The 25,023-nt window shown below is 43.1% G+C and overlaps 1 protein-coding gene across 5 annotated transcripts in view; it reads right to left on the bottom strand.

Moving 5' to 3' along the window:
* Window positions 1-25,023, bottom strand: part of CPEB3 (cytoplasmic polyadenylation element binding protein 3) — a 136,891-nt gene that overhangs the window by 49,490 nt on the left and 62,378 nt on the right. For 3 of the 5 annotated variants that reach the window (XM_069753796.1, XM_069753800.1, XM_069753797.1), the window contains 4 exons: window positions 19,842-19,901; window positions 14,974-14,997; window positions 2,930-3,097; window positions 923-1,012 (listed from right to left, as the gene is read on the bottom strand). In XM_069753796.1, the coding sequence (XP_069609897.1) occupies window positions 923-1,012; window positions 2,930-3,097; window positions 14,974-14,997; window positions 19,842-19,901 (342 nt within the window). The remainder of the gene's footprint in view (window positions 1-922; window positions 1,013-2,929; window positions 3,098-14,973; window positions 14,998-19,841; window positions 19,902-25,023) is intronic. The other 2 variants (XM_069753801.1, XM_069753799.1) reach the window with 1 other exon arrangement.

Here is a 25,023-nt window from a genome sequence, read left to right as displayed (position 1 = left end):
TCCCAGTGGTCAGACCCCCACCAATCAACAAGTGACCCTCTATTCTGTGGATAGGTGTTGTGTGGGCACATTCTCAGCTGCGGTGACAGACTGTACTGCTTTTTAAAAAAAAAAAAAAAAACACAACAAGGTCTGGCTTCAGTGTGGCTGAATCCGCATCCAATGGTTGCATGATTTTGAAGGTATGACCAGTAGTCATTGGCTAGTCCCGATTGTGCCGGGTTTTGGCTGCAGCAATGGCCGGCCCATGTAGCTAGGATATCAATCAGCATAATACAGGCAACCAAGATACATAATGCCCAAATAATAGAGATGAGTGAATCAATTTGACGGACTCTAATCCAGTGGCCACCAGGTTCATGATTGCAGAGTGAAACACGCATGATGCTACACCGGGCCTACTAATCAGAAGAGGTACCGGGGATTACCGGAGGTTGGAAGTGTCCGTCTGGCTGCCACAGTCAACTGACACGGACCTTCGACCAAGGTCCTGAAAATCTACTATTTGCTCATCTCGTCTAAATAAGCTTCATTGGAGAAAGTAAGATATGTAATGAGTGAGGCTGGCTGGGGTGGACTGTAAGATGGAGCGAGTCAATACATGCCTGGCACTGACATCTAACTTTACTGCCTGGATGATTTTGGTTCACCCTGATGACCAATCTCATTTAAAACGCTTCGTATAAATCAAGAAGGATCAACATCTTTTAAGTGGCCAAATAAAATGTAGAATTGAGCAACCAAATACTCGGTAACACAACTGCCAACACAAGAAGATAACTGTCCCAGTAGGACCACATGTAAGTCCCATAGCAGGTCATGTTCTAGGACTTTTGTACGGTATGGTGCACTCAGGGTATCATCTTTGACTTTTCTTCAAGTGGCTCTGACAATACCCAACAAGAGAAAGAAAGGTCAATACCTTTGGGTGGAAAGTAAGATTTACTTTCTGCTTTATGAGGCCAATCTACCACCAATGGACCAAACCTCCGAAAGCTTGCAGTGATCTCATCTGGGGGAAAAAAGGCAACGTAATAAGCAAATATATTGGGATTATTAAAACAGGTGATTTATATTTATGTCGGGGTCACATGTTGCAGCAGCAGCATTTTTTTTTTTGTCAGACATGCTGGCATCCTCCACAATAGAACAACTATGGATCATCTTTGCTTCCGTTTTTCTTTAATAGTTGTTTCTCTGTTATTCCACCACGAATTTAGGAATAAAGTGATTGGGACATGACTTACACGATGACGCGGACCAATTAGCGATGCCGATGTAGGGACACACCTTTATGTGTATGGAATGGTTAACACCCAGTTCACAATTTATTCATAGATTTCTAGGAGGAATAAATGAGGAACAGCACAAAGTAGCGCGCCAAGAAATGATGCTCCAGAATTGTGCTTCCATGGAGAATAGTAATGTTCTGTAAATCAGACGTGTCAGGAGAGCGGACTGATATGTAGCAATTCATCTCATCGCCTTTTAAACCATTTTTACATATTTTTCCACTCTTTTATCCGGGAAACTGTTAACAGGATGCAATGTGATAGAAGAAATGTTGTGCACTCAGGTCTAAACTGTGAGGTGCAGGTGGAACGGACTGTGATGGTCCCAGAATTACGGAAGTAAAATTCACCGCACACTCTCTCTTTCGTTAGTTTGCAAAAAGTGTTCATCAGTTTTTATTCCAAATCACAAATTCAAACAAGAACCACAAGTATTGGAGGTCAAAATAATACAATCTGACTGAAAGCCAACGTTTCAACCCTCCCGGGTCTTACTCATGGGGTTACTTAGTTTCAGATGTAAAAGTAAGATAGGAAGAGAGTAGGGTGTAGAGAGACCTCTGTTATTAATATCCAGATGCTCACGGAGCACAGCAGCCGCGTGCAAGCAGGGCACGGGAGCGCCGCTTTACAGCCATTCTCTACTACCAGTAACAGCATCTGGATATTAACAACAGAGGTCTCTCTACACCCTACTTTTACATCTGAAACTAAGTAACCCCATGAGTAAGACCCAAGAGGGTCAAAACGTTGGGTTTCAGTCAGATTGCATTATTTTGATCTCCAATGCTTGTGGTTCTTTTTTGAATTTGTGATTTGGAATAAAAATTGATGAACACTTTTTGCAAACTAACGAAAGAGAGTGTGCGGCGAATTTTACTTCCGTAACAGGATGCAATGGACTGATCTAGTAATCAGCTTCCATACTCATCAGTTTTTTAAATAGATGTGCCGCCCATGCCGAACCGAAAATGTGGAAAAGCGACCACTAAACGTCTCCCAACGGGAAACATCTGCTGCTGTTTATACAGCCAAGTATTGTTCTGCGGCGGTTTTGAACAACTGCTTCAATAAGTGACGTGAAACATATGAAAAGTTTGATTTCTGCGCAGATCCCGCTCAGGAACCATATTGGCGCCACTGAATGGGGCTGATTTGTGCGCTGACCTGTTCAGTCCAAACCGTAAATCCACAGGAAAACCCCTCAGCCTCAGATTTCTGCTGTGGATTGCACTTTAGCTATCATATTGGTTAATGTTAAATTAAAGGGATTACTTAAAACTTTCTTCAGGAGCGCACTGCTCCTCTGCCTCCCAGCTTCCTACCTGCCAATGAATGGTGAGTTCCAGAAGATACACAGTTCCAACCTTTCGGCACAGTCTCGCCGCCTATCTGAACTGTGCGCACTCTAATGTTGCTACTAGGGACATCTTTGCCTCGGCAGCATCGGAGGAGCGCAGAGGCACTGATGCTGGCCGGATTTAGCAATCTGGTTACCCTCAAATCCGTACTTGCTTGACAGCTCCATAGCAAACAGATCACAAGCATGCATTTCTTTCCTTTGGAAACTGGCCACCCCTGACAGACTGCAGAAGTGGCCGGTAATGGGCAATGAGAAAAACGTTAATGGAAAGTACCTTCATCAATGTCTGGAGGCAATCCGCCAACAAACACCTTACGAGAGTAGCGCTCAACCCGTTCGCCATTCTGACAGTGTGTGGGAGAACTCAAGCCAGAGGACAAGGACTGGTCAGTGTGACCATCGCTAAGGAATCCATCTTCAAAGGGAAAAAGAGAAGATCGACCTAAAAAGTGAATAAATAGATTGCATTTACCCGTATGGAAAAGTATAAATGTTTAGAAGAAAAAAAAATTACAGTACAGGCAAGTTATGAAAATGATGGAATATTGGAGTTTATAACAAGTGAATGGGGTCACATTGAGACCCGCAAGGTACCTCGACAAGCAAGTCATAAAAAGTCTGAATCAATTGGATATTTTGGGATGTGCTTTTTGTGGTATCTTGTGTGTCGTAATCCAACCTCATTCTATTGAATTATGCAGGGGTGCAGCAGCGGCACACAGATCTTTGGCTGCATGACCTGCGACGCTGAGTGTCCGCAGGCTTAGTCTTTGAAAAGAGGTTCTAGAGCAGCTGATTTGTGTATTATTAGAAGGAACATACCCCTATTAGTCCCTTGCAGCCTTGTGGTTTTATATGGTCACAAAACTTATTGAAGAGGTCTAATATTCTTATACTTAACAGTATGGAAAAAGTGATAACATATAGGATAATATACAGTACACAATACTTGTTCATTAATATTAGTAAAACACCACAAGACAAGAGAGTACAAGATTGATTAAGGTATGATTAAATGTAGTAAAACCGAAATAACCACTCAATATACAGAAGAATTTACCAGTACAGCCCAGTAATATTAGCATCAATACCTAGATGGAAATATAAGCCGTGTTCACACTTCCTGTAAATGCTGCAGATTTTCTACAAGCGTTTTCACCATAATAATTGTCATTTCTGACTATTAAATTTTGATGCTCTAATCCTTTTTCCTCCAATTCATGTGTTTTGTGAGGATTTGATTCAGGGTTTTTTTTTTGTTTGTTTGTTTTTTTATTTGCCCCAATAATGTATCAAAAAAGCAAAATGCATTAAAAAAGCAGCAAAAACACAATACCCTAGAAGATTGTTATCCCTTACTATGGTGCAGACACCTGCAGAAAACATGTAGGTAAAAAGCAGCAGAAAAAAAACCCAAAACACTACATTTCTGCCACGTGTGAACAAGGCCTTAACCCTTAGTCACGTGGGATCCATTGGACCCTGAGCAAGTTTGTTTTCAACACATTTTCACAAGTATGGAAGGTAGGTAACAGTCAGCTTCTTTCTGTTCTTCATATTGGCATGTAGGGTGTAGGATTTAGTTTTCATCTCAACAGCTGAATGATTTACAGCTATTAGACAGGCTGAGTATATGTGGGGGTTGCCTGGTTGCTAGGGAATCCCCACATGTAATCAAGCTGGCTAACAGATGTAAATCATGCGGCTGAGGCGATGAAAACTTAAAGGGACACTGTCACCTGAATTTGGAGGGAACAATCTTCAGCCATGGAGGCGGGGTTTTGGGGTTTTTGATTCACCCTTTCAATACACGCTGGCTGCATGCTGGCTGCAATATTGGATTGAAGTTCATTCTCTGTCCTCCGTAGTACATGCCTGCGCAAGGTGCAATCTTGCCTTGTGCAGGCGTGTACTATGGAGGACAGAGAATGAACTTCAATCCAATATTGCAGCCAGCATGCAGCCAGCGGGTAAGGAAAGGGTGAATCAAAAACCCCAAAACCCCGCCTCCATGGCTGAAGATTGTTCCCTCCAAATTCAGGTGACAGTGTCCCTTTAATCTCCGAGCAGTCACAACTACTCAGAGACCACCCGAGCAACGAGTATACTCGCTCATCACTAATGATAATCAGACTGCTGAAAAGTCTTCTGTACAGAACAGAAAGTATGAGTCGAATATTATCCCTAGAGGCCAGTGTGATAACTGCAATATTTATGTTTTGTCTTGTGTTTTTTTTTTTTTTTTTATGGATCATGATTTGGAAAATTTTAAAACAATTAAAAAAAAAAATACATAAACATACAAACCAGATTTATCCAATAGGTTATTTTCTGATGACACATTCCCTTTTAAGAGTATGTTTACATGGAGAGTTTATGCAGCAGTTTTCCTGGGCGCAGACTGACTGCTGGGGTCCCAACATGTGATGGGTGCATGTCTGACTGCTGGGGTCCCAACGTGTGATGGGTGCATGCCTGACTGCTGGGGTCCCAACGTGTGATAGGTGCATGCCTGACTGCTGGGGTCCCAACGTGTGATGGGTGCATGCCTGACTGCTGGGGTCCCAAGGTGTGATGGGTGCACGTCTGACTGCTGGGGTCCCAACGTGTGATGGGTGCACGTCTGACTGCTGCGGTCCCAACGTGTGATGGGTGCATGTCTGCTGGGGTGCCACCGATTATAAGAATGAAGGGATGGCAAAGCTTAAAAGGGGATAGTGTTGCAGTATCTCGTTGCAAGGGGTACGGTGCCTAAAAACAGAAACCAAATAGAAAAGCTAAAGCAAGAACAATAGAAGTGCCTCAGTGTCAGGATGGGAGACTGTGGTGCATCTGTCAGTACAGGGTGATGGATTCCAGGCAGCAACCAGCAGAATTCTGAATGCAGCAGTAAATGTCAATGGACGCCATACCTTAAATCTAGATGTGATCCGCAATATTGAAAATAAAAAATTCTTGATTCATCAGAGGCTGATAAAATCAATAGTTTGGTCTCATGTGACTGCACCTGTGTGGGAAGGGGGACACCTACACCAATTTCACCTGGATGTGCGTCCTCTGACGCACATTCAGGTGAAATGTATTCGGACGCAGAGACCAGCTGGCTCCGTGCGCTGCACAACACCGGCTAATCAGAGGCCGGCAGCGGATGTCCACTTGCCGGTGACCTCATGCGCTGCCCATACCGGCACGCCAAACTCAGCTGCCAGTTCCAGAGCAGGAAGCCGAGTGGTTGGGGAAGGCGAGTATAAACCTTTTTTTTTCTTTTAAAAATGTGGTGAAGAGCTGAAAGGGCTCAGGATGGGGGGGAAATTATTCCAAAACGGCAGACATTATACCAGAAAGGGGTCAAGGATGGGGGAGTTTATTACAAGAAGGAGCCAGGACGGGGGACATTATTACATGAGACAGAACACGTATATCTTTATAGGATCTAGAATGCTACAAGGGCCCATACCGCTGACCAACATGCAGGTGGGGGGCGGGGGATCAGCTCCAAATTTTGCACCGGGGCCCATCGGACTATAGTTACGCCACTGCCTGCAGCAGCATGCGTGTCTGCCTCTAGCTCCTCCCTGCATACACTTTCATCAGCAGCAAATGTCAGCTCATACTAGTGAACTGAGAGTGAATGATCAATCCAGGAGGTAAATTAATTATTTGACGTCATATTAAAGAGAGAGTATCAACTTGGAAAATGCCATTTAGCCATCTCAATGACTGAAAGCCAGTAGGTCTGCAGGTACAGTCACTGCTCACTATATGCGAGTGGCAGCTGTAAGCACGTCCGGGCACTTTGACTGACAGCCAGCTGTGCTTCTGTGCAGAGCAAGCAGAGTGGTGGGGAGTGCTTACAGCTGCCACTCACAGAGGTGACTATAGCGGCTCTGGGCCCGCCTCTGACTGAAAGCTGGGAGCTCGCGGTAGGAAATACGTTCATTTTCTCAGGTAGCCGCACTGTTAGTAAGGCAGGCAGACAGCATTGTAACACTATTTACCTGCAGATAAGCCATATATCTGCAGGAAAAATAGTGTTTTCCAAGATGACAGGTTGCCTTTAAGTCTTATCTTAAAATGTACTATCGATTTATGGAAAAAAATTATTACTTTGGAAAGGGAGTCTTTTACCCACAAAATCCAAATTATACATTCATATAGGGGACTCAGCCACTATAAGAATCATACATACAATCACAGATTTCGCCAATTTTGTACATGAAGGGACCTTGGTGCACACTTGTTGTGGCCAAGGGCTCAGTGCACCATTCCACCCGGTCAATCACCATCCTCCGCACCTCCCCTTATGTGGATTGTCAGCAGTCACTTTTGAGCGTAGCCCGATTTGAACCCCCTAGCTGTGCAAGCACTGACACTGCAGTAGCTAAGAGCTCACAAAGTAATAGTAATGTTAATATGCCAACAAAATACGGCAAAAAAAAAAAAAAACCTAGAATGTCTCCTCTTGAAACAAAACCTCATACAGCCGCATCAATGAAAAAAAAAAAAGTTATGGCTGCTGAAGTGCAAAGAAGAACATAAAATGTAGCTAATCGAGAAGAATATTCCTTGCGCTGTGATGGAATAGTGAAGGCTGCAGACGATTGGTAGCTGCTGATCACCTGCAGTGGTCACATGACACTGTTTTATGTCATGTGACCTAACTGGCCCCAGGTTGACAGCACTGCAGCCAATCGGTGAGCTCAGGGCTCCGTTTCGACCTCAAGTCAGTGCTAAAGGCAATAAAAGACACCAGAAGGAGCAGTAGGGACTTGGCGAAGGACCAGGGGAGAATATTCTACGACTATCCGAATAATTACACAAAATATCTCTCAGGCCTACTATATGAGGCTTTTAGATTATTTTTACAATGATTTTAACCCCTTCAAGACCCAGCCTATTTTGACCTTAAAGACCTTGCCGTTTTTTGCAATTCTGACCAGTGTCCCTTTATGAGGTAATAACTCAGGAACGCTTCAACGGATCCTAGCGGTTCTGAGATTGTTTTTTCGTGACATATTGGGCTTCATGTTAGTGGTAAATTTAGGTCAATAAATTCTGCATTTATTTGTGATAAACACGGAAATTTGGCGAAAATTTTGAAAATTTCGCAATTTTCACATTTTGAATTTTTATTCTGTTAAACCAGAGAGATATGTGACACAAAATAGTTAATAAATAACATTTCCCACATGTTTACTTTACATCAGCACAATTTTGGAAACAAAATTTTTTTTTGTTAGGAAGTTATAAGGGTTAAAATTCGACCAGCGATTTGTCATTTTTACAACGAAATTTACAAAACCATTTTTTTTAGGGACCACCTCACATTTGAAGTCAGTTTGAGGGGTCTATATGGCTGAAAATACCCAAAAGTGACACCATTCTAAAAACTGCACCCCTCAAGGTACTCAAAACCACATTCAAGAAGTTTATTAACCCTTCAGGTGCTTCACAGCAGCAGAAGCAACATGGAAGGAAAAAATGAACATTTAACTTTTTAGTCACAAAAATTATCTTTTAGCAACAATTTTTTTATTTTCCCAATGGTAAAAGGAGAAACTGAACCACGAACGTTGTTGTCCAATTTGTCCTGAGTACGCTGATACCTCATATGTGGGGGTAAACCACTGTTTTGGCGCACGGCAGGGCTTGGAAGGGAAGGAGCGCCATTTGACTTTTTGAATCAAAAATTGGCTCCACTCTTTAGCGGACACCATGTCACGTTTGGAGAGCCCCCGTGTGCCTAAAAATTGGAGCTCCCCCACAAGTGACCCCATTTTGGAAACTAGACGCCCCAAGGAACTTATCTAGATGCATAGTGAGCACTTTGAACCCCCAGGTGCTTCACAAATTGATCCGTAAAAATGAAAAAGTACTTTTTTTTCACAAAAAAATTCTTTTAGCCTCAATTTTTTCATTTTCACATGGGCAACAGGATAAAATGGATCCTAAAATGTGTTGGGCAATTTCTCCTGAGTACACCAATACCTCATATGTGGGGGTAAACCACTGTTTGGGCACATGGTAAGGCTCGGAAGGGAAGGAGCGCCATTTGACTTTTTGAATGAAAAATTATTTCCATCGTTAGCGGACACCATGTCGCGTTTGGATAGCTCCTGTGTGCCTAAACATTGGCGCTCCCCCACAAGTGACCCCATTTTGGAAACTAGACCCCCCAAGGAACTAATTTAGATGCCTAGTGAGCACTTTAAACCCTCAGGTGCTTCACAAATTGATCTGTAAAAATGAAAAAGTAATTTTTTTTCACAAAAAAATTCTTTTCGCCTCAATTTTCTCATTTTCACATGGGCAGTAGGATAAAATGGATCATAAAATTTGTTGGGCAATTTCTCCCGAGTACGCCGATACCTCATATGTGGGGGTAAACCACTGTTTGGGCACTCGGCAGGGCTCGGAAGAGAAGGCGTGCCATTTGACTTTTTGAATGGAAAATTAGCTCCAATTGTTAGCGGACACCATGTCGCGTTTGGAGAGCCCCTGTGTGCCTAAACATTGGAGCTCCCCCACAAGTGACCCCATTTTGGAAACTAGACCCCCCAAGGAACTTATCTAGATGCATATTGAGCACTTTAAACCCCCAGGTGCTTCACAGAAGTTTATAACGCAGAGCCATGAAAATAAAAAATAATTTTTCTTTCCTCAAAAATGATTTTTTAGCCTGGAATTTCCTATTTTGCCAAGGATAATAGGAGAAATTGGACCCCAAATATTGTTGTCCAGTTTGTCCTGAGTACGCTGATACCCCATATGTGGGGGTAAACCACTGTTTGGGCGCACGGCAGGGCTCGGAAGGGATGGCACGCCATTTGGCTTTTTAAATGGAAAATTAGCTCCAATCATTAGCGGACACCATGTCACGTTTGGAGAGCCCCTGTGTGCCTAAACATTGGAGATCCCCCAGAAATGACACCATTTTAGAAACTAGACCCCCAAAGGAACTAATCTAGATGTGTGGTGAGGACTTTGAACCCCCAAGTGCTTCACAGAAGTTTATAACGCAGAGCCATGAAAATAAAAAAAAAAATTATTTTCTCAAAAATGATCTTTTAGCCTGCAATTTTTTATTTTCCCAAGGGTAACAGGAGAAATTGACCCCAAAAGTTGTTGTCCAGTTTCTCCTGAGTACGCTGATACCCCATATGTGGGGGTAAATCACTGTTTGGGCACATGCCGGGGCTCGGAAGTGAAGTAGTGACGTTTTGAAATGCAGACTTTGATGGAATGCTCTGTGGGCGTCACGTTGCGTTTGCAGAGCCCCTGATGTGGCTTAACAGTAGAAACCCCCCACAAGTGACCCCATTTTGGAAACTAGACCCCCAAAGGAACTTATCTAGATGTGTGGTGAGCACTTTGAACCCCCAAGTGCTTCATAGAAGTTTATAATGCAGAGCCGTGAAAATAATAAATACGTTTTCTTTCCTCAAAAATAATTATTTAGCCCAGAATTTTTTAATTTTCCCAAGGGTAACAGGAGAAATTTGACCCCAATATTTGTTGTCCAGTTTCTCCTGAGTACGGTGATACCCCATATGTGGGGGTAAACTACTGTTTGGGCACATGCCGGGGCTTGGAATTGAAGTAGTGACGTTTTGAAATGCAGACTTTGATGGAATGCTCTGCGGGCGTCACGTTGCGTTTGCAGAGCCCCTGATGTGCCTAAACAGTAGAAACCCCCCACAAGTGACCCCATTTTGGAAACTAGACCCTGAAAGGAACTTATCTAGATGTGTGGTGAGCACTTTGAACCCCCAAGTGCTTCATAGAAGTTTATAATGCAGAGCCGTGAAAATAATAAATACGTTTTCTTTCCTCAAAAATAATTATTTAGCCCAGAATTTTTTATTTTCCCAAGGGTTACAGGAGAAATTGGACCCCAAAAGTTGTTGTCCAGTTTCTCCTGAGTACGCTGATACCCCATATGTGGGGGTAAACCACTGTTTGGGCACACGTCGGGGCTCAGAAGGGAAGTAGTGACTTTTGAAATGCAGACTTTGATGGAATGGTCTGCGGGTGTCACGTTGCGTTTGCAGAGCCCCTGGTGTGCCTAAACAGTAGAAACCCCCCACAAGTGACCCCATTTTAGAAACTAGACCCCCCAAGGAACTTATCTAGATATGTGGTGAGCACTTTGAACCCCCAAGTGCTTCACAGACGTTTACAACGCAGAGCCGTGAAAATAAAAAATCATTTTTCTTTCCTCAAAAATTATGTTTTAGCAAGCATTTTTTTAGATTCACAAGGGTAACAGGAGAAATTGGACCCCAGTAATTGTTGCGCAGTTTGTCCTGAGTATGCTGGTACCCCATATGTGGGGGTAAACCACTGTTTGGGCACACGTCAGGGCTCGGAAGTGAGGGAGCACCATTTGACTTTTTGAATACGAGATTGGCTGGAATCAATGGTGGCGCCATGTTGCGTTTGGAGACCCCTGATGTGCCTAAACAGTGGTAACCCCTCAATTCTACCTCCAACACCAACCCCAACACACCCCTAACCCTAATCCCAACTGTAGCCATAATCCTAATCACAACCCTAACCCCAACACACCCCTAACCACAACACTAACCCCAACACACCCCTAACCCTAACCACAACCCTAATTCCAACCCTAACCCTAAGGCTATGTGCCCACGTTGCGGATTCGTGTGAGATATTTCCGCACCATTTTTGAAAAATCTGCGGGTAAAAGGCACTGTGTTTTACCTGCGGATTTTCCGCGGATTTCCAGTGTTTTTTGTGCGGATTTCACCTGCGGATTCCTATTGAGGAACAGGTGTAAAACGCTGCGGAATCCGCACAAAGAATTGACATGCTGCGGAAAATACAACGCAGCGTTCCCGCGTGGTATTTTCCGCACCATGGGCACAGCGGATTTGGTTTTTCATATGTTTACATGGTACTGTAAACCTGATGGAACACTGCTGCGAATCCGCAGCCAAATCCGCACCGTGTGCACATAGCCTAATTCTAAAGGTATGTGCACACGCTGCGGAAAACGCTGCGGATCCGCAGCAGTTTCCCATGAGTGTACAGTTCAATGTAAACCTATGGGAAACAAAAATCGCTGTGCCCATGCTGCGGAAAAACTGCACGGAAACGCAGCGGTTTACATTCCGCAGCATGTCACTTCTTTGTGCGGATTCCGCAGCGGTTTTACAACTGCTCCAATAGAAAATCGCAATTGTAAAACCGCAGTGAAATGCGCAGAAAAAAACGCGGTAAATCCGCCATAAATCCGCAGCGGTTTAGCACTGCGGATTTATCAAATCCGCAGCGGAAAAATCCGCAGAGGACCAGAATACGTGTGCACATTCCTAACCCTAACCCTAGCCCTAACCCTAACCCTAACCCTACCCCTAACCCTACCCCTAACCCTACCCCTAGCCCTAGCCCTAACCCTACCCCTAACCCTACCCCTAACCCTACCCCTAACCCTACCCCTACCCCTAACCCTATTCTAACAGTGGAAAAAAAAAAAATTCTTTATTTTTTTATTGTCCCTACCTATGGGGGTGACAAAGGGGGGGGGGGGTAATTTATTATTTTTTTTATTTTGATCACTGAGATATAATCTATCTCAGTGATCAAAATGCACTTTGGAACGAATCTGCCGGCCGGCAGATTCGGCGGGCGCACTGCGCATGCGCCCGCCATTTTGGAAGATGGCGGCGCCCGGGAGAAGACGGACGGGACCACGGCTGGATCGGTAAGTATGATAGGGTGGGGGGGGACCACGGGGGGGGGGATCGGAGCACGGGGGGAGGAATCGGAGCGCGGGAGGGGTGGAACGGAGCGCGGGGGGCGTGGAACGGAGCACGGGGGGACTGGAATGGAGCACGGGGGGGTGGAACGGAGCACGGGGGGGGGGGTGGATCGGAGTGCAGGGGGGGTGATTGGAGCACGGGGGGGTGATTGGAGCACGGGGGGAGCGGGCACGAGCACGGGGGGGAGCGGAGCACTGGACGGAGGGGAGCCGGAGCAGTGTACCGGCCAGATCGGGGGGGTGGGGGGGCGATCGGAGGGGTGGGGTGGGGGCACACTAGTATTTCCAGCCATGGCCGATGATATTTCAGCATCGGCCATGGCTGGATTGTAATATTTCACCCGTTATAATGGGTGAAATATTACAAATCGCTCTGATTGGCAGTTTCACTTTCAACAGCCAATCAGAGCGATCGTAGCCACGAGGGGGTGAAGCCACCCCCCCTGGGCTAAACTACCACTCCCCCTGTCCCTGCAGATCGGGTGAAATGGGAGTTAACCCTTTCACCCGATCTGCAGGGACGCGATCTTTCCATGACGCCGCATAGGCGTCATGGGTCGGAATGGCACCGACTTTCATGACGCCTACGTGGCGTCATGGGTCGGGAAGGGGTTAAAATTAACACTTTCAGTAAGTATCAGTCTTAAATAAATTGTCCCAGGAATCTTCATATAACTCTCCAGAATGAAAAACCAGAACAAGCGGGATGTACAATAAAAATCATCATTAAAAACCATAATCATAACAATATGTAACCATAACAACTGTAACAATACAAAAGTCATAATAACTTATCCAAATATGAAACAAGGTCCATCATTATGAAAGGCCTAACTTCTAAACCACTTTATCCACATTCTTTTACTACAGGTTAAAAATCCAACAAAACTTGTTAATATAGAAAGAACACACACACACAAAAAAAGGAAATAAACTACAGAGAATTTATAACAGAAACATACACCGTTTCTATGCAATCCTATTTAAATGAATGGTTAAAAGGGGATGTCCGTGACCCATCCCATTGTTGAGGGTTCAACTTCTAGCACTCCTACCAATCAACTTTATTGAGGAACCAAGACATTTAGGCGAGCGCTGCGACCGCTCATCTGTTTACAGTGTTGCCTTCTCTCAGCACGGCACACATTTAATTGTGGCTATGCCGGATGTTGACGCATGGTCCCATTCTCTTGAATGAAATGTATGGCGCGCCAAGTGTATGGTGTAGTATAGAAAAATCAGCAGCTGACTGATGAGAGTTGAACTATCACCAGCTTAATATTAATGAATAAAAACGTTAATTAATGAACGATGTCTCGTTCCAAAGAAATCCATAGTTTTCTTAAATATAAACTATTTGCTAATCTCTGGAGGCAGATTCTCAGGGAGATCTATGCTCGGCCCATAGATCTTAATAGCTCATTTACATACAAGAAAAATTTGTATTTTCCTATAGGATAGGTGATAACTTATTCATCGCTGGGGGTCCAACCTCTGGGAACTGAGAACACAAGTTTGAATGGAATAGAGGTGGAACATGAGCATTTCCCAGTGGTTGGAACAGCAGGTAATAGGAGACATCTTCAAATCTTGGTACAAGCCCTTTAATGCTTCAAGTGAACCTGTCAGCAGGATTTTGCTAAGTAAACTGCAGGAATTATCAGGTTGGCGTTGCTACACTGATTAAAATGATATCTGGGGTGAAGAAATCCGTCTTGTGGTTCTTGTGTAATCAGTGTTAGAAGTGTTCTGTCTCTATGATGAGGAACAGGTTTGCGCTTCGGGAGGCCTGTGGTCAGGTCCGTCCTCGGTTTCTCTGGCTTGGAGCAAGAAGATAAGACTCTGCCCACAGTCCGGCCACAGAGCACGGACATATCGTTAGAAGTTTTCAGCGAACACTGATTACTTAAGTACCACTAGACGGATTTCTTCACCCCAGATATCATTTCAATCAGTATAACAGTGGCAACCTGACAGTGTCTGTAGTTTACTTAGCAAAATCCAATTGACAGGTTTACTTTAAGACTAGTTATCAGAGCCGCGTCTTGTAAGGAGCCAATCACCCATGTGCCATCCCATTACCAGGGCACATTTTTTATTTCTTGAAAATAAAACAATGAACAATTCCATATAATGACAAATAACAGAGCTAGGATCTAGAAACAGCAATATAAAGAGTTGTGTAACTTTATATTATGTAATCGCTTTATTTTTCTTTCTGAAACTGTAATACCCCTACTCCTTTATCCAATGAATCCACAACCAAAAAGAAAAAAAAAAAAAGGTTAAATCATCACAGAAATACCCAAGACCTAAATTATTCCAGAAAGAATCAAATCGAAAACTAAAAAGGTCATTGAATTAAGAGATAAAATTGCCTAATCATTCAAAAGCATCAAATGAATTATATATAGGGGGAATGAAAAGAAATCACAAAAAAGTGCAAAACCTTATTATTAGATAGAGTTGATTTTTTTTTTTTGTCTTAAGATTTTGGTAAGTAAAACACACCAAAGAAGTGTCAGTATATTTACCTCGTCTTCGACCATAGCTCCTGGCTGCATGGAAACAGAGGAAAAGTTGGGAAGGTTAAAACACAAAATGCACACATTGGCTATCCTTGTTGTGAATGATATAGTGATGCGATATTGTGTGCTTATACGCTGATCAGTCATAGCTTAGAGTGCATTGAATTGTGAAGATTAAAAGCTTCCATATTCTGAGCCTAACATTGCAGTTTCCAAGACTTCTCTCGTGCTGCATCAATTCCCTGGAATGCACTATCCCAGACAGTCAGGCTAATTCGCAAAGTCCAATTTGAAGCAGACCCGAAAAAGATTTTTTTGGGAAAGTCTATCGCATTCCTTAATCAAACTCTTCTGCATTTCCCACTTCTACATTACTGAGATATTTATCCCTCCATCCAATAGCATCCCCAATACTTCTTGCACGCTAATGCAGTTTATTTCTTTGCATACAGATACTATCAGGTGTTTGGATCATGCAGCTTTAATAAAGTACACTACTCCAGTCAGTATAAAAGTAATATATGGATTACTGTTTTTTTTTTTTTATTGTTTTTACGTTTTCTGTCACTTTCACAAGTCATTGAGGTCCTGCTGCCATTTTCCCAAGTTCATTAATCGAAGGGTAGACCTAAATGACGGATGATCATTTAGTAGACTGCCCTACATAGGCTGCCGGTATCCAAGCTTGTTCGAGTCCTAATAGAGCACCTTCGACGTGCTCAAATACTATGTTCGCGTCGCTGCGGCTGCATGTCCTGTGGCTGTTTGACAGCTACAACACATGCATGGATGGCCTGTTTGCTAGGCCATCCCTACATGTGTAGAGGCTGTCGAACAGTCGCGAAACGTGTGACCGCGGGGACTCTTCTGAAAATCTGGGTCCTCCAAAGACTCAAATTGTTCGTAGCTGCCATTTCAAATAAACATGTCGGGATACTGTCAATCATATTTGGGGAACTTCCATGACTCATGCACAATTTGGCAAATCTGGAAATTTGCATTTCTGGAAAGTTTCGTGATGCCGAGATGCTTGGTTATGAAAGGGGTTTGTACATCCAGAGGGGGGCAAGAAATGGGGCGTGAAAGGGGTAGTGGTCTACCAAAAAGGGGAGAGTCATGGTGGGTAAATATTTGCTTTGTAAGATGCACAGGGGAGCCAACGTTTAGCCTATCCTACAAATGTAAGGAGCACTGTAGTCTTTGCTGCCAGGTTTGTTGAATTCGTAAAATAAGGCGACTCTTCATTCATTGAAGCCAAGGATTAAAAATAAAAAAAAAAGCATTGACAGAAAAACCATAAAAACCTTCCCATGCACACTGGATTTCGAGCGTGCACATACATTACACACATAATTAGAACAAGTCTGGAGGGGAAAAAAAAAAAAAAAAAAAAACAGCACAAAATTCCTTTAGAGCAGGTTTTATAAAAAGTCAACTTGTCAAAAGCACGGTATATAGTGATAGAAAGAACAAAATGTAGCTGTCCTGTGGGCTTTTGAAAAAAATAAAAAAATAACTAGGGCTTATCACAATACAGCAGCCGACAGAGAAAATTGGGAAATGCAGAATCCTGAATCACTACGATAACACTTCAAAGGCCTGCCAAATTCGCTTACAACCAAAAAAGAAAAAAAACCTCTTCCCTGCCCACACATTATATGCTCTACGACAACTGTGTCAAAGAATGGAAAAAGCACCAATAACACTCAGACAGTCGTTATTTAACTGCTATACTACAAAAGAAAAAACAAACAAAACACTTTATTTAAAGGTTCTTCGCCCAGGGCCCAGAGCGCCCCAAACTTTCTCTTTGTATGGCCGGATGGTGGCAGAGACCGATCAGAAACGGTAGTCGAGCACGACCACCGCCTCTTAATTCAAGATTTTTTGGACTAATGGAAACAGCCAAGCGGCGTACTCCTACGAGGAGCGGCACCATGCATGCCTGACCACTGTGTAGCAAGAAGAAATGGAGGACTAGAAACCCCCTTTATAACGCTTGGTGGAAGTCTTGGGGTAAGTTTACTATAGGCGTTTATGCAGCTTTCTTTTTACGCAAATTTTCAGCTGTGTTTTACAGTACCAGCAAAGTCTGAGATTTCAGAAATATCATACACAATTATTATTTATTATTATTATGCACACACATTGTTTTTTTTGTCATCATTATTTTGTGTTTCCATGTTTTTTTGGACATAGAGCATGTCACTTTCATGTTTTTTTTTCAGCATTATGCACCCACTGACATGAATGGGTGGTGAAAAAATGCTGAAAATCTGCAGCAAAAATGCAGGTATCAGGTTTTGCTGCGTTTTGTGTGCCAAAACCTGATTCTGACCGGATTCCGTAGAATAGGCTTTTTTTTTTTTTTTGCGCTAAACGTTTTTAGCATGCACAAGAGACAAATCCAACATGCCAAAAACACAGCAAAAAAAAAAAGCACAAAAAAGCATAAAAAAAAAAAAACACAACAAGAAAACAAAGCAAAACCTGTTTTTTTTCCCGGCAACTTCGTTCCTGCCAAGAGATCAGGTTTTGAGGCAGAAAAAAACCCTGAAAAAACGCCTAGTGTGAACATGGCCTTAGTGGAAGTGATCACAATGTGAGAAAGTTATGAAATGTAACACCCTTTAAATTCCTAAAAAGTATTTATTTTTTAAGACGCAGTGGGGCAACCCAAAGTAACATCAGTGTGAAGATATAAGCGCAGGAGGAGTTCCTACAGGTCTGTACGACGGACACAAGTGCGGTATCCCGCTGCTTTTCTATTCACTATAGTGGAGATATCACGGTTCCTGGGAATGAAGAAGCCTCAGTGGTATAAGCCGTATTTTTCGGACTATAAGACGCACTTTTTTCCTCCAAAAATGTGGAGGAAAATGGGGAGGTGTCATATAATCTGGATGTACCAGTCCGCCTGTGGTGGGAAGGAGCGGCAGAGCATTGGGGTCACAGGAGGCAGGAGCCGGCGACTGTGGCTAACACCTGTGCCCGCTGCTACAGAGAAATGAATATTCAGTGCATTCCACTTCCATGGGTGTGGAGGGCAGTGAATATTTCTCCTTAATTGCAGACATGCTGTTAGCCGCAGCTGCCGGCTTCCTTCAGCTGCCTGGTTTTCCTGTGTCCCCGCTACTTAAGGTAATGAATATTCACTGCTCTCCCCTCCCATATGCGTGGAATGCAGTGAATATACATTCGCTTTACTAGCGGCACACGTGAAAGTCCGGCAGCTGCAGGAAGCCTGAGGCTAACACTGTGCTCACTATTAAAGAGCAATGAATACTCACTGCCCTGAAGGTACATAGTCCCAGCTTGGAGAGCAGCGAATATCCTGGCAGATGTCCTTGGCTTGTAGGCAGCACATGACGTCACTGACATTCGTTGCTTACAAGCATAAATCAGCTGCTATAATCAGAAGAAGACACTGCGAGGGAGCGCAGAAAGAAGTATAATGGTTTAAGTGGCCATGCCTATCAGACTAGGGATGAAGAGGCCCAGCATACCAGGATAGGGATGAGGAGACCATATGTACCAGGAAGGGGATGAGGAGACCATATATACCAAGATAGGGAATATTAGTACAGAATCGACCACATTTTTTGCTTCAAATTTTTTTTATTATTATTTCCTTTTCTAAACTTAGGTGCGTCTTATGGTCCGGTGAGTCTTATAGTGTGAAAAATAGGGTTTTTACTCAAACCAACGTGTTTCGGCGCCTTTTTCAAAAGGTAGAAAAAAAAAATCAACCAAATGTCTGGTTGCGGTGTGCCTCCCTCTTTTCTCTCTCAGAATATCAGATATAGGAAATTTTCACTTAAAATCTGAGGCCCATCAATACATAGACTGTGCTTGGAAATCCTTGGAGACAGAGAATCTAGGAATGTCTATCGGATCTCCAGGAGTAGAATAAAGGTGGTCAATCATTGGTGGACTGACTCTTGCCTTGCCACCACTACTCATCAGTTGTTAGAAGGGCCTTACGGATGAATGAGGGGGAGCAGCAGTACCAGTAGTAGGACCCCCAAGGATCAGCAGGTTATCGCCTATTCTATCCTGCTCATGTAGTTAATTTCCTAATGACGTTCTCGGTGTTGGAGACCGTTTTTGTTTTTTCCATTTCTGTTTTTCATTTTAGATGTTGTACGTTTAATTAGTTTGGATAGGTCAATTAAAACAGATCCCTTAGACCTGATGAAGCTGGTGTACTAACTTAATCCATGTAATAATGGCTGTATAATACATATAATTTATGAAGGTTTACCTCATTCTCCACCCACCGAGCTAGGGTGACAGCTCCTCAGAGTCCCTCCTGCCTGCTGGGATCTCACACAGCTCAGTACAGGCCGCAGCTGTTAGTCAGGCTGGTTGGGTGGAGACTCACTACACATTTCATTATATCACCGGACTCATAGAATGCTTGCATTATACAGCCATTCTGATGTTGAATTTAAAAGTAAATACACCAGCCTCATCAAGTCTAATAATGCATACAGTTTGCGTTATTTGGAAGTAACACAGTGGTAAATGTCCGTCAGAATCCTCACCTTTACCATATCTGTTCCCAAACTGTCCATGTACTCGAAAGCACTTTGTATCAGCACACATACAGGTACCGGCTGGTGACCGGTTCATGCAAGTTCAATGAATACCCTTATAAAAAGGTGGTATAAAGATGGAGGCCTGTACATCACAAGCACTTTTTAACCTTTTATGTCTCCCCCTGCTTCCTTATAGATTGCAAGCTCTTGCGAGCAAGACCCCGACCTCTCTGGGTTCAATTGATGAATATGTTGTACAAAACAACCTCAACAAGCAGAACATGCGAACCTCCTGTATAGAGAGGCTACACAGCGAGCAGAGAGAGAACTTACTGTTATTAAGTGCCATTATGTTATCTGTTCCTGGGTGATGGAAATTAATCCCCATTCGAGCTGTGAAAAAAGAAAAAGAAAAAAAAAGACAATTAGGTTTGTAGAGGGTATGAGTCAAAGCTCAAGCTATTATCAGGAGTAAACATTATTATATAGCCATTTGGATGTTGATTTTCAAAATAAGCTCATCAGTATCATCAGGTCTAAAATCTATGTAGTATGTAGTTTTTATAGTGAAATCTGGTGACTGATCACTTCTGAGATTCTTATCGCACAAGATAGGTGATAAATTACTGATCAGTGGGGGATCCGTAGTAGGGACCTGTACCAAGCGTTAGAATGGGGATTTTTTTTTTTTTTTTTTATCCCCGTTACAAAATGGAGCAGAAGATTGGATGCCGGTCCACTGCTCCATTTCTTTTTTAAGATGCTGCCCTGAAAAGTCAAGGGCAGAGATCAGCAGCCCAATAGGGAATGAATGGAGGATGGGCCCTACTATTCCATTCTAACAGGAATAAAAGTTGCCGATCGGCGGTCGGACCCACACCGAACGACAAGTCATCATCTATACTGTGCACAACTCCTTTACGATAGGCCAATAATATTAGATTGATAGACATCTGACTCCTGGCACTTGCGCTCACACCATTGCTAGAGTATTGCTGCCACTTGGCCGCGGCTGTGTCCGGTATGACAGCTAAGTCCTATTCACTTCAATGGGACAAAGCTGCAAACAACAAAAGTATTGGGCAAAACATGAGGATCTTTGCCTGGGAAATCATGAAGACTTCCTGAAGCGACTTGTGCCCATTTTTTAGCTGATCCTTGGGGGTGGAAAGAGTTGGATCCACCGGATGGGCATCCAAAAAAAAAAACCCAAAAAAAACCACCTTCTTGAACTAGTGTAACCTATTCTAAAATTGGAGGAGAATATACAAATATACGGTAATCCAGGAAGGAATCATAGAAAAATCACTGAGCCACCATGCTGTCCCCTGAACATCTGCTCAGCCAAGGGCAGAGGGGGAACATCACAGCAAACATGCAACCTGACAGGATTTTACTGAGCAGGAATGTACGGCCTGTCCCATAAATCTAAAGTGACAAATGGACACACATACCATGGTGATTCTTCACACTTTAAAATGTAAGAAGTCAATCAAATACGTCTCTACACAGAGAGAAGAATGTGAGGAGGAAGGAAAGAAGAGTGGATGATGAAGAAACCAATCTGTGACCGAGTGACAGAAAGAGCAACCCCGTGAGAATCAACATGGCTGACAGGAAGAGGAGAAAACATTGCCAACTGACAGAAAACTCAGCAATAAGGGTTTCATTTACCAGCAGTGCTACCAAAAGGGTAGACTCCCCACTCCGGCCCATTGTTGAGGATCCTGAATAAAAGACCTCCATCTTCATATAATGTTTCTAAATTGGAAAACCCCTTTAGAGGAACCACTCCTATGGTAGATGAATCTCTGTTCATTTACCATGTTTCATGGTGACATCTCTTAATCATCGAATTTAGGATTGTCAGTGTCCCAGGTGTCTAACATCCAGCCCCTCACCATGCAATCTGCTTTTAGACTGCAGTCATGTTGTTGTTTTTTCCCCACAATCGTGATTTTGAAAAATTGTGTCAAAATTATGGGCGCAGCAAATGCGAAATAGGTCAATGCATCCTTACACAAAATTGTGAAAGAATGGGTCATTATAAAGATCTTACTGATCCCGCGTGATCCTGTAATAGGAGCCACTGATGTAACAAGCACATTCAAAACATTTCTAACATCCTACATTTTGCGAGGGATCATTGAAAAGTGGAAGAAATTGCAGCAACTCAGCCACTAGAGACCACATAAAGTTACATAGTGGGTTCACCGAGTCCTGAGGAGCAGAAAACATAAAAGGCACCAACTGCAGGCCTAAACTTCCTTTAGTGTTAAAATCAGAACAAAACTGTGTTTACAATGGGAGTTTCATGACACGGATCTTCATGGCAGAGCATATGCATGCAACCTTACATCACCAAGCACAATGTCAGGTGATGGATGGAGAGGTGTAAAGCCACCACCACTGCACTCAGGAGCAGTGGAAACATGGTCAGTGCAGTGATGGATCAGGCTTCTCTATCTATTGTCTGATGGACCAGTCTGGGTTTGGAGAATGCCAGGAGAACGTTGCCTAGCTGATTGTATTATGCCAATTGTAAAGTTTGGTGGAGGAGGGATAATGCTGAGGTCTTGATTTCAGGGTCCTAGAGATGTCAGGGTCCTAGAGAAGAGCATCTAAGTCTCAACATTCCAAGACAATGTGGAGAATTCTATGCTTCCAACTGTGAAGATAAAGTTGGGACAATTTGGTGTGGAAGAACTTGACCGGCAGTACAGAGCCCGGACCTTAATACCTGTGGAATGAACTAGAACCAAGATGGTGAGCACGACCCTCTCGTCCAACATCAGTCCCAGACCTCACAAATGCTCCCCTAGATGTAGGACACCTCCAAATTCTTATAGTAAACCCTCCCAGAAGTGTGTTAGATTTTACAGCTGCAGTGGGACTAACTCCATAATAATACCATGGATTTAGAATGCCAGCTCATTTAGGCTCCTGTAGGGGTACCAATACTTTTGTCCATACAGTGCATACTACTATGCAAGCGTAAGGCCGTAATCTGTCTTGTCTTTTAATTGCTGCACTTTTACAAAAATAGAATGGTGGTGTGACATCTGGAGATTTCGGTTTCTGTGCGAGTCATTGTGCCAGTCACTGCCTGTGTGACATTTGTCACCTGTTCCCGATCTGCTATTTTTATACTTTTTTTTTTACTCTAGAATTGCCAGCCGGCACAGAAAAAAAATAAAAAAATAATTCAGGTTTCAGTATGAACTCAAGTAGGTATTGCCTATATGGGAAACATTACTGAAGAGTGCAGTTCTTCTAGGAATCCGGCTGTGTACCATCTATGCGTCATGGTGGGGCCAAGGTTTTATCTAGACAGTAGGTATACGGAAACTGCGTATATTACCAAGAAATCCTATGCTCCTAGGTATTAAACCCCCACTCCAGGTATTTATTTCACCGCTGGAGTGGTGTTTTAAATGTAAGTCCCCTGTTTGATACTCACCTTCTGGCATTTTCATCCATTTTAATTTCCCATAGAAGCGTTGCATGGCCAATAAGTCTCTTTACACTGTTGTGTCAGGCATGACCCTCTCTACAAGGATTCACAGACATTTTGTGACAGTGATAACATCATGCCCTAAAAGACGGGCATCTCTTAAAGGGACCGTCAGCACAGAATGATTGTTCAAACCAAGTACAGGCGCTCGGTGCTTCATGGCGGGCCAAACATTTAAATACACCTCCCCATCGGCTTTTTTTGCCACCTATCTCCATCACCCACTCCTGGTTCCTTTCTAGTCCAAGCTGAAGATGTATAAACCTGCCAAGCAGTTGGTGACATTTCTGTCCTGCCCTGAACTTCGATCTTCTTTGTAAGCCGGGCCGGTACATGCCATCAGCCTTTGTGCTGTGACCGTCAATTTTCTAACATGGCGTGTTTCAGTTATTCTACATTTCCAAGATGTCAGTTGGCCACAAGTATTCAGGGTAGTTTTTACCAAAAACAACGCCATATCTACCCACGGGTTGGATTATGGATCATTATATTAAAAATGACTGGAGCGGAGGGAGCTGCAGACACGACCCATGGACAGATTTGGTGCGGTTTCTTAATCAAGGCAGCCAAGTTTTTATCATTTCGAACAAACCCTTTAAAAAAAAAGGAAGGAAGCGGAAAATCCTTCTGGGTCATATTTCTTCTATCATCCCCAACAACACGATATTCCTTGGCCAATGGGGTTGGGGGTAATCTAGGTGTGGTAAAATGGTGAAGAAAAATGCAATTTTGTCATTGTTTTTAGGGATTAATTTTTGTGGCGATGAAGGCCAACTGATAATATGATCCTCCAATTCAATACAAAACATTTTTTTTCTGGGGCTGGGGGGGGAAGGTGGAAAGGGAGGATGTGTATTGACCAAAAAAAACAAAACAAAAAAACAATCCTGGCCTTTAAATGGTATCGACGTTATTTGCTGTGAATGGAGCGGGCTCAGGTCCTGGGCTTGCTCCATGCACCCCCACCAGACAAACAATGTACCTGCGGAAGTAAGGGGACTAGGGGCGTACTTCTAAGAAGGAGCGAATGCTTAATATTTTTTTTTTTATTTTAAAGACCACGCTTGACCACTTTTAAACATAGATCGTGGTAGACTAACTGATGGTTAACAAACTTAGCACTTTAGGATAGTCATGATCTACTATCCAGCTGTGTCCTTCATTACTTTTCCTCTTGGCTCCAGATAACCTAAACCTAAGACCAGTGCCATAAGATGACTGGTTCTTAAAAAATAAAAAAAATCACCATGCTCTGAAGAGTGTTGTGGGTAACAGAAAAGTTGAGCATCTTGTGCCACTCATCTTGGGATCTTTTGTGCCAGGAAGAAAATTAAGAACGGACACAGCTGTAATCACATACAATGTCACAAGATAATTATATATATATATATACACATTGGGGCAAAAAAGTATTTAGTCAGTCAGCAATAGTGCAAGTTCCACCACTTAAAAAGATGAGAGGCGTCTGTAATTTACATCATCGGTAGACCTCAACTATGGGAGACAAACTGAGAAAAAAAAAATCCAGAAAATCACATTGTCTGTTTTTTTAACATTTTATTTGCATATTATGGTGGAAAATAAGTATTTGGTCAGAAACAAAATTTCATCTCAATACTTTGTAATATATCCTTTGTTGGCAATGACAGAGGTCAAACGTTTTCTGTAAGTCTTCACAAGGTTGCCACACACTGTTGTTGGTATGTTGGCCCATTCCTCCATGCAGATCTCCTCTAGAGCATTGATGTTTTTGGCTTTTCGCTTGGCAACACGGACTTTCAACTCCCTCCAAAGGTTTTCTATAGGGTTGAGATCTGGAGACTGGCTAGGCCACTCAAGGACCTTGAAATGCTTCTTACGAAGCCACTCCTTCGTTGCCCTGGCAGTGTGCTTTGGATCATTGTCATGTTGAAAGACCCAGCCACGTTTCATGTTCAATGCCCTTTCTGATGGAAGGAGGTTTGCACTCAAAATCTCACGATACATGGCCCCAATCATTCT

This window comes from Ranitomeya imitator, chromosome 2 (assembly GCF_032444005.1).
Source record: "Ranitomeya imitator isolate aRanImi1 chromosome 2, aRanImi1.pri, whole genome shotgun sequence".
Classification (NCBI taxonomy): domain Eukaryota; kingdom Metazoa; phylum Chordata; class Amphibia; order Anura; family Dendrobatidae; genus Ranitomeya; species Ranitomeya imitator.
The sequence above is the reverse complement of the archived record's forward strand: the minus strand, read 5'-3'. Positions and strand labels throughout refer to the sequence as shown.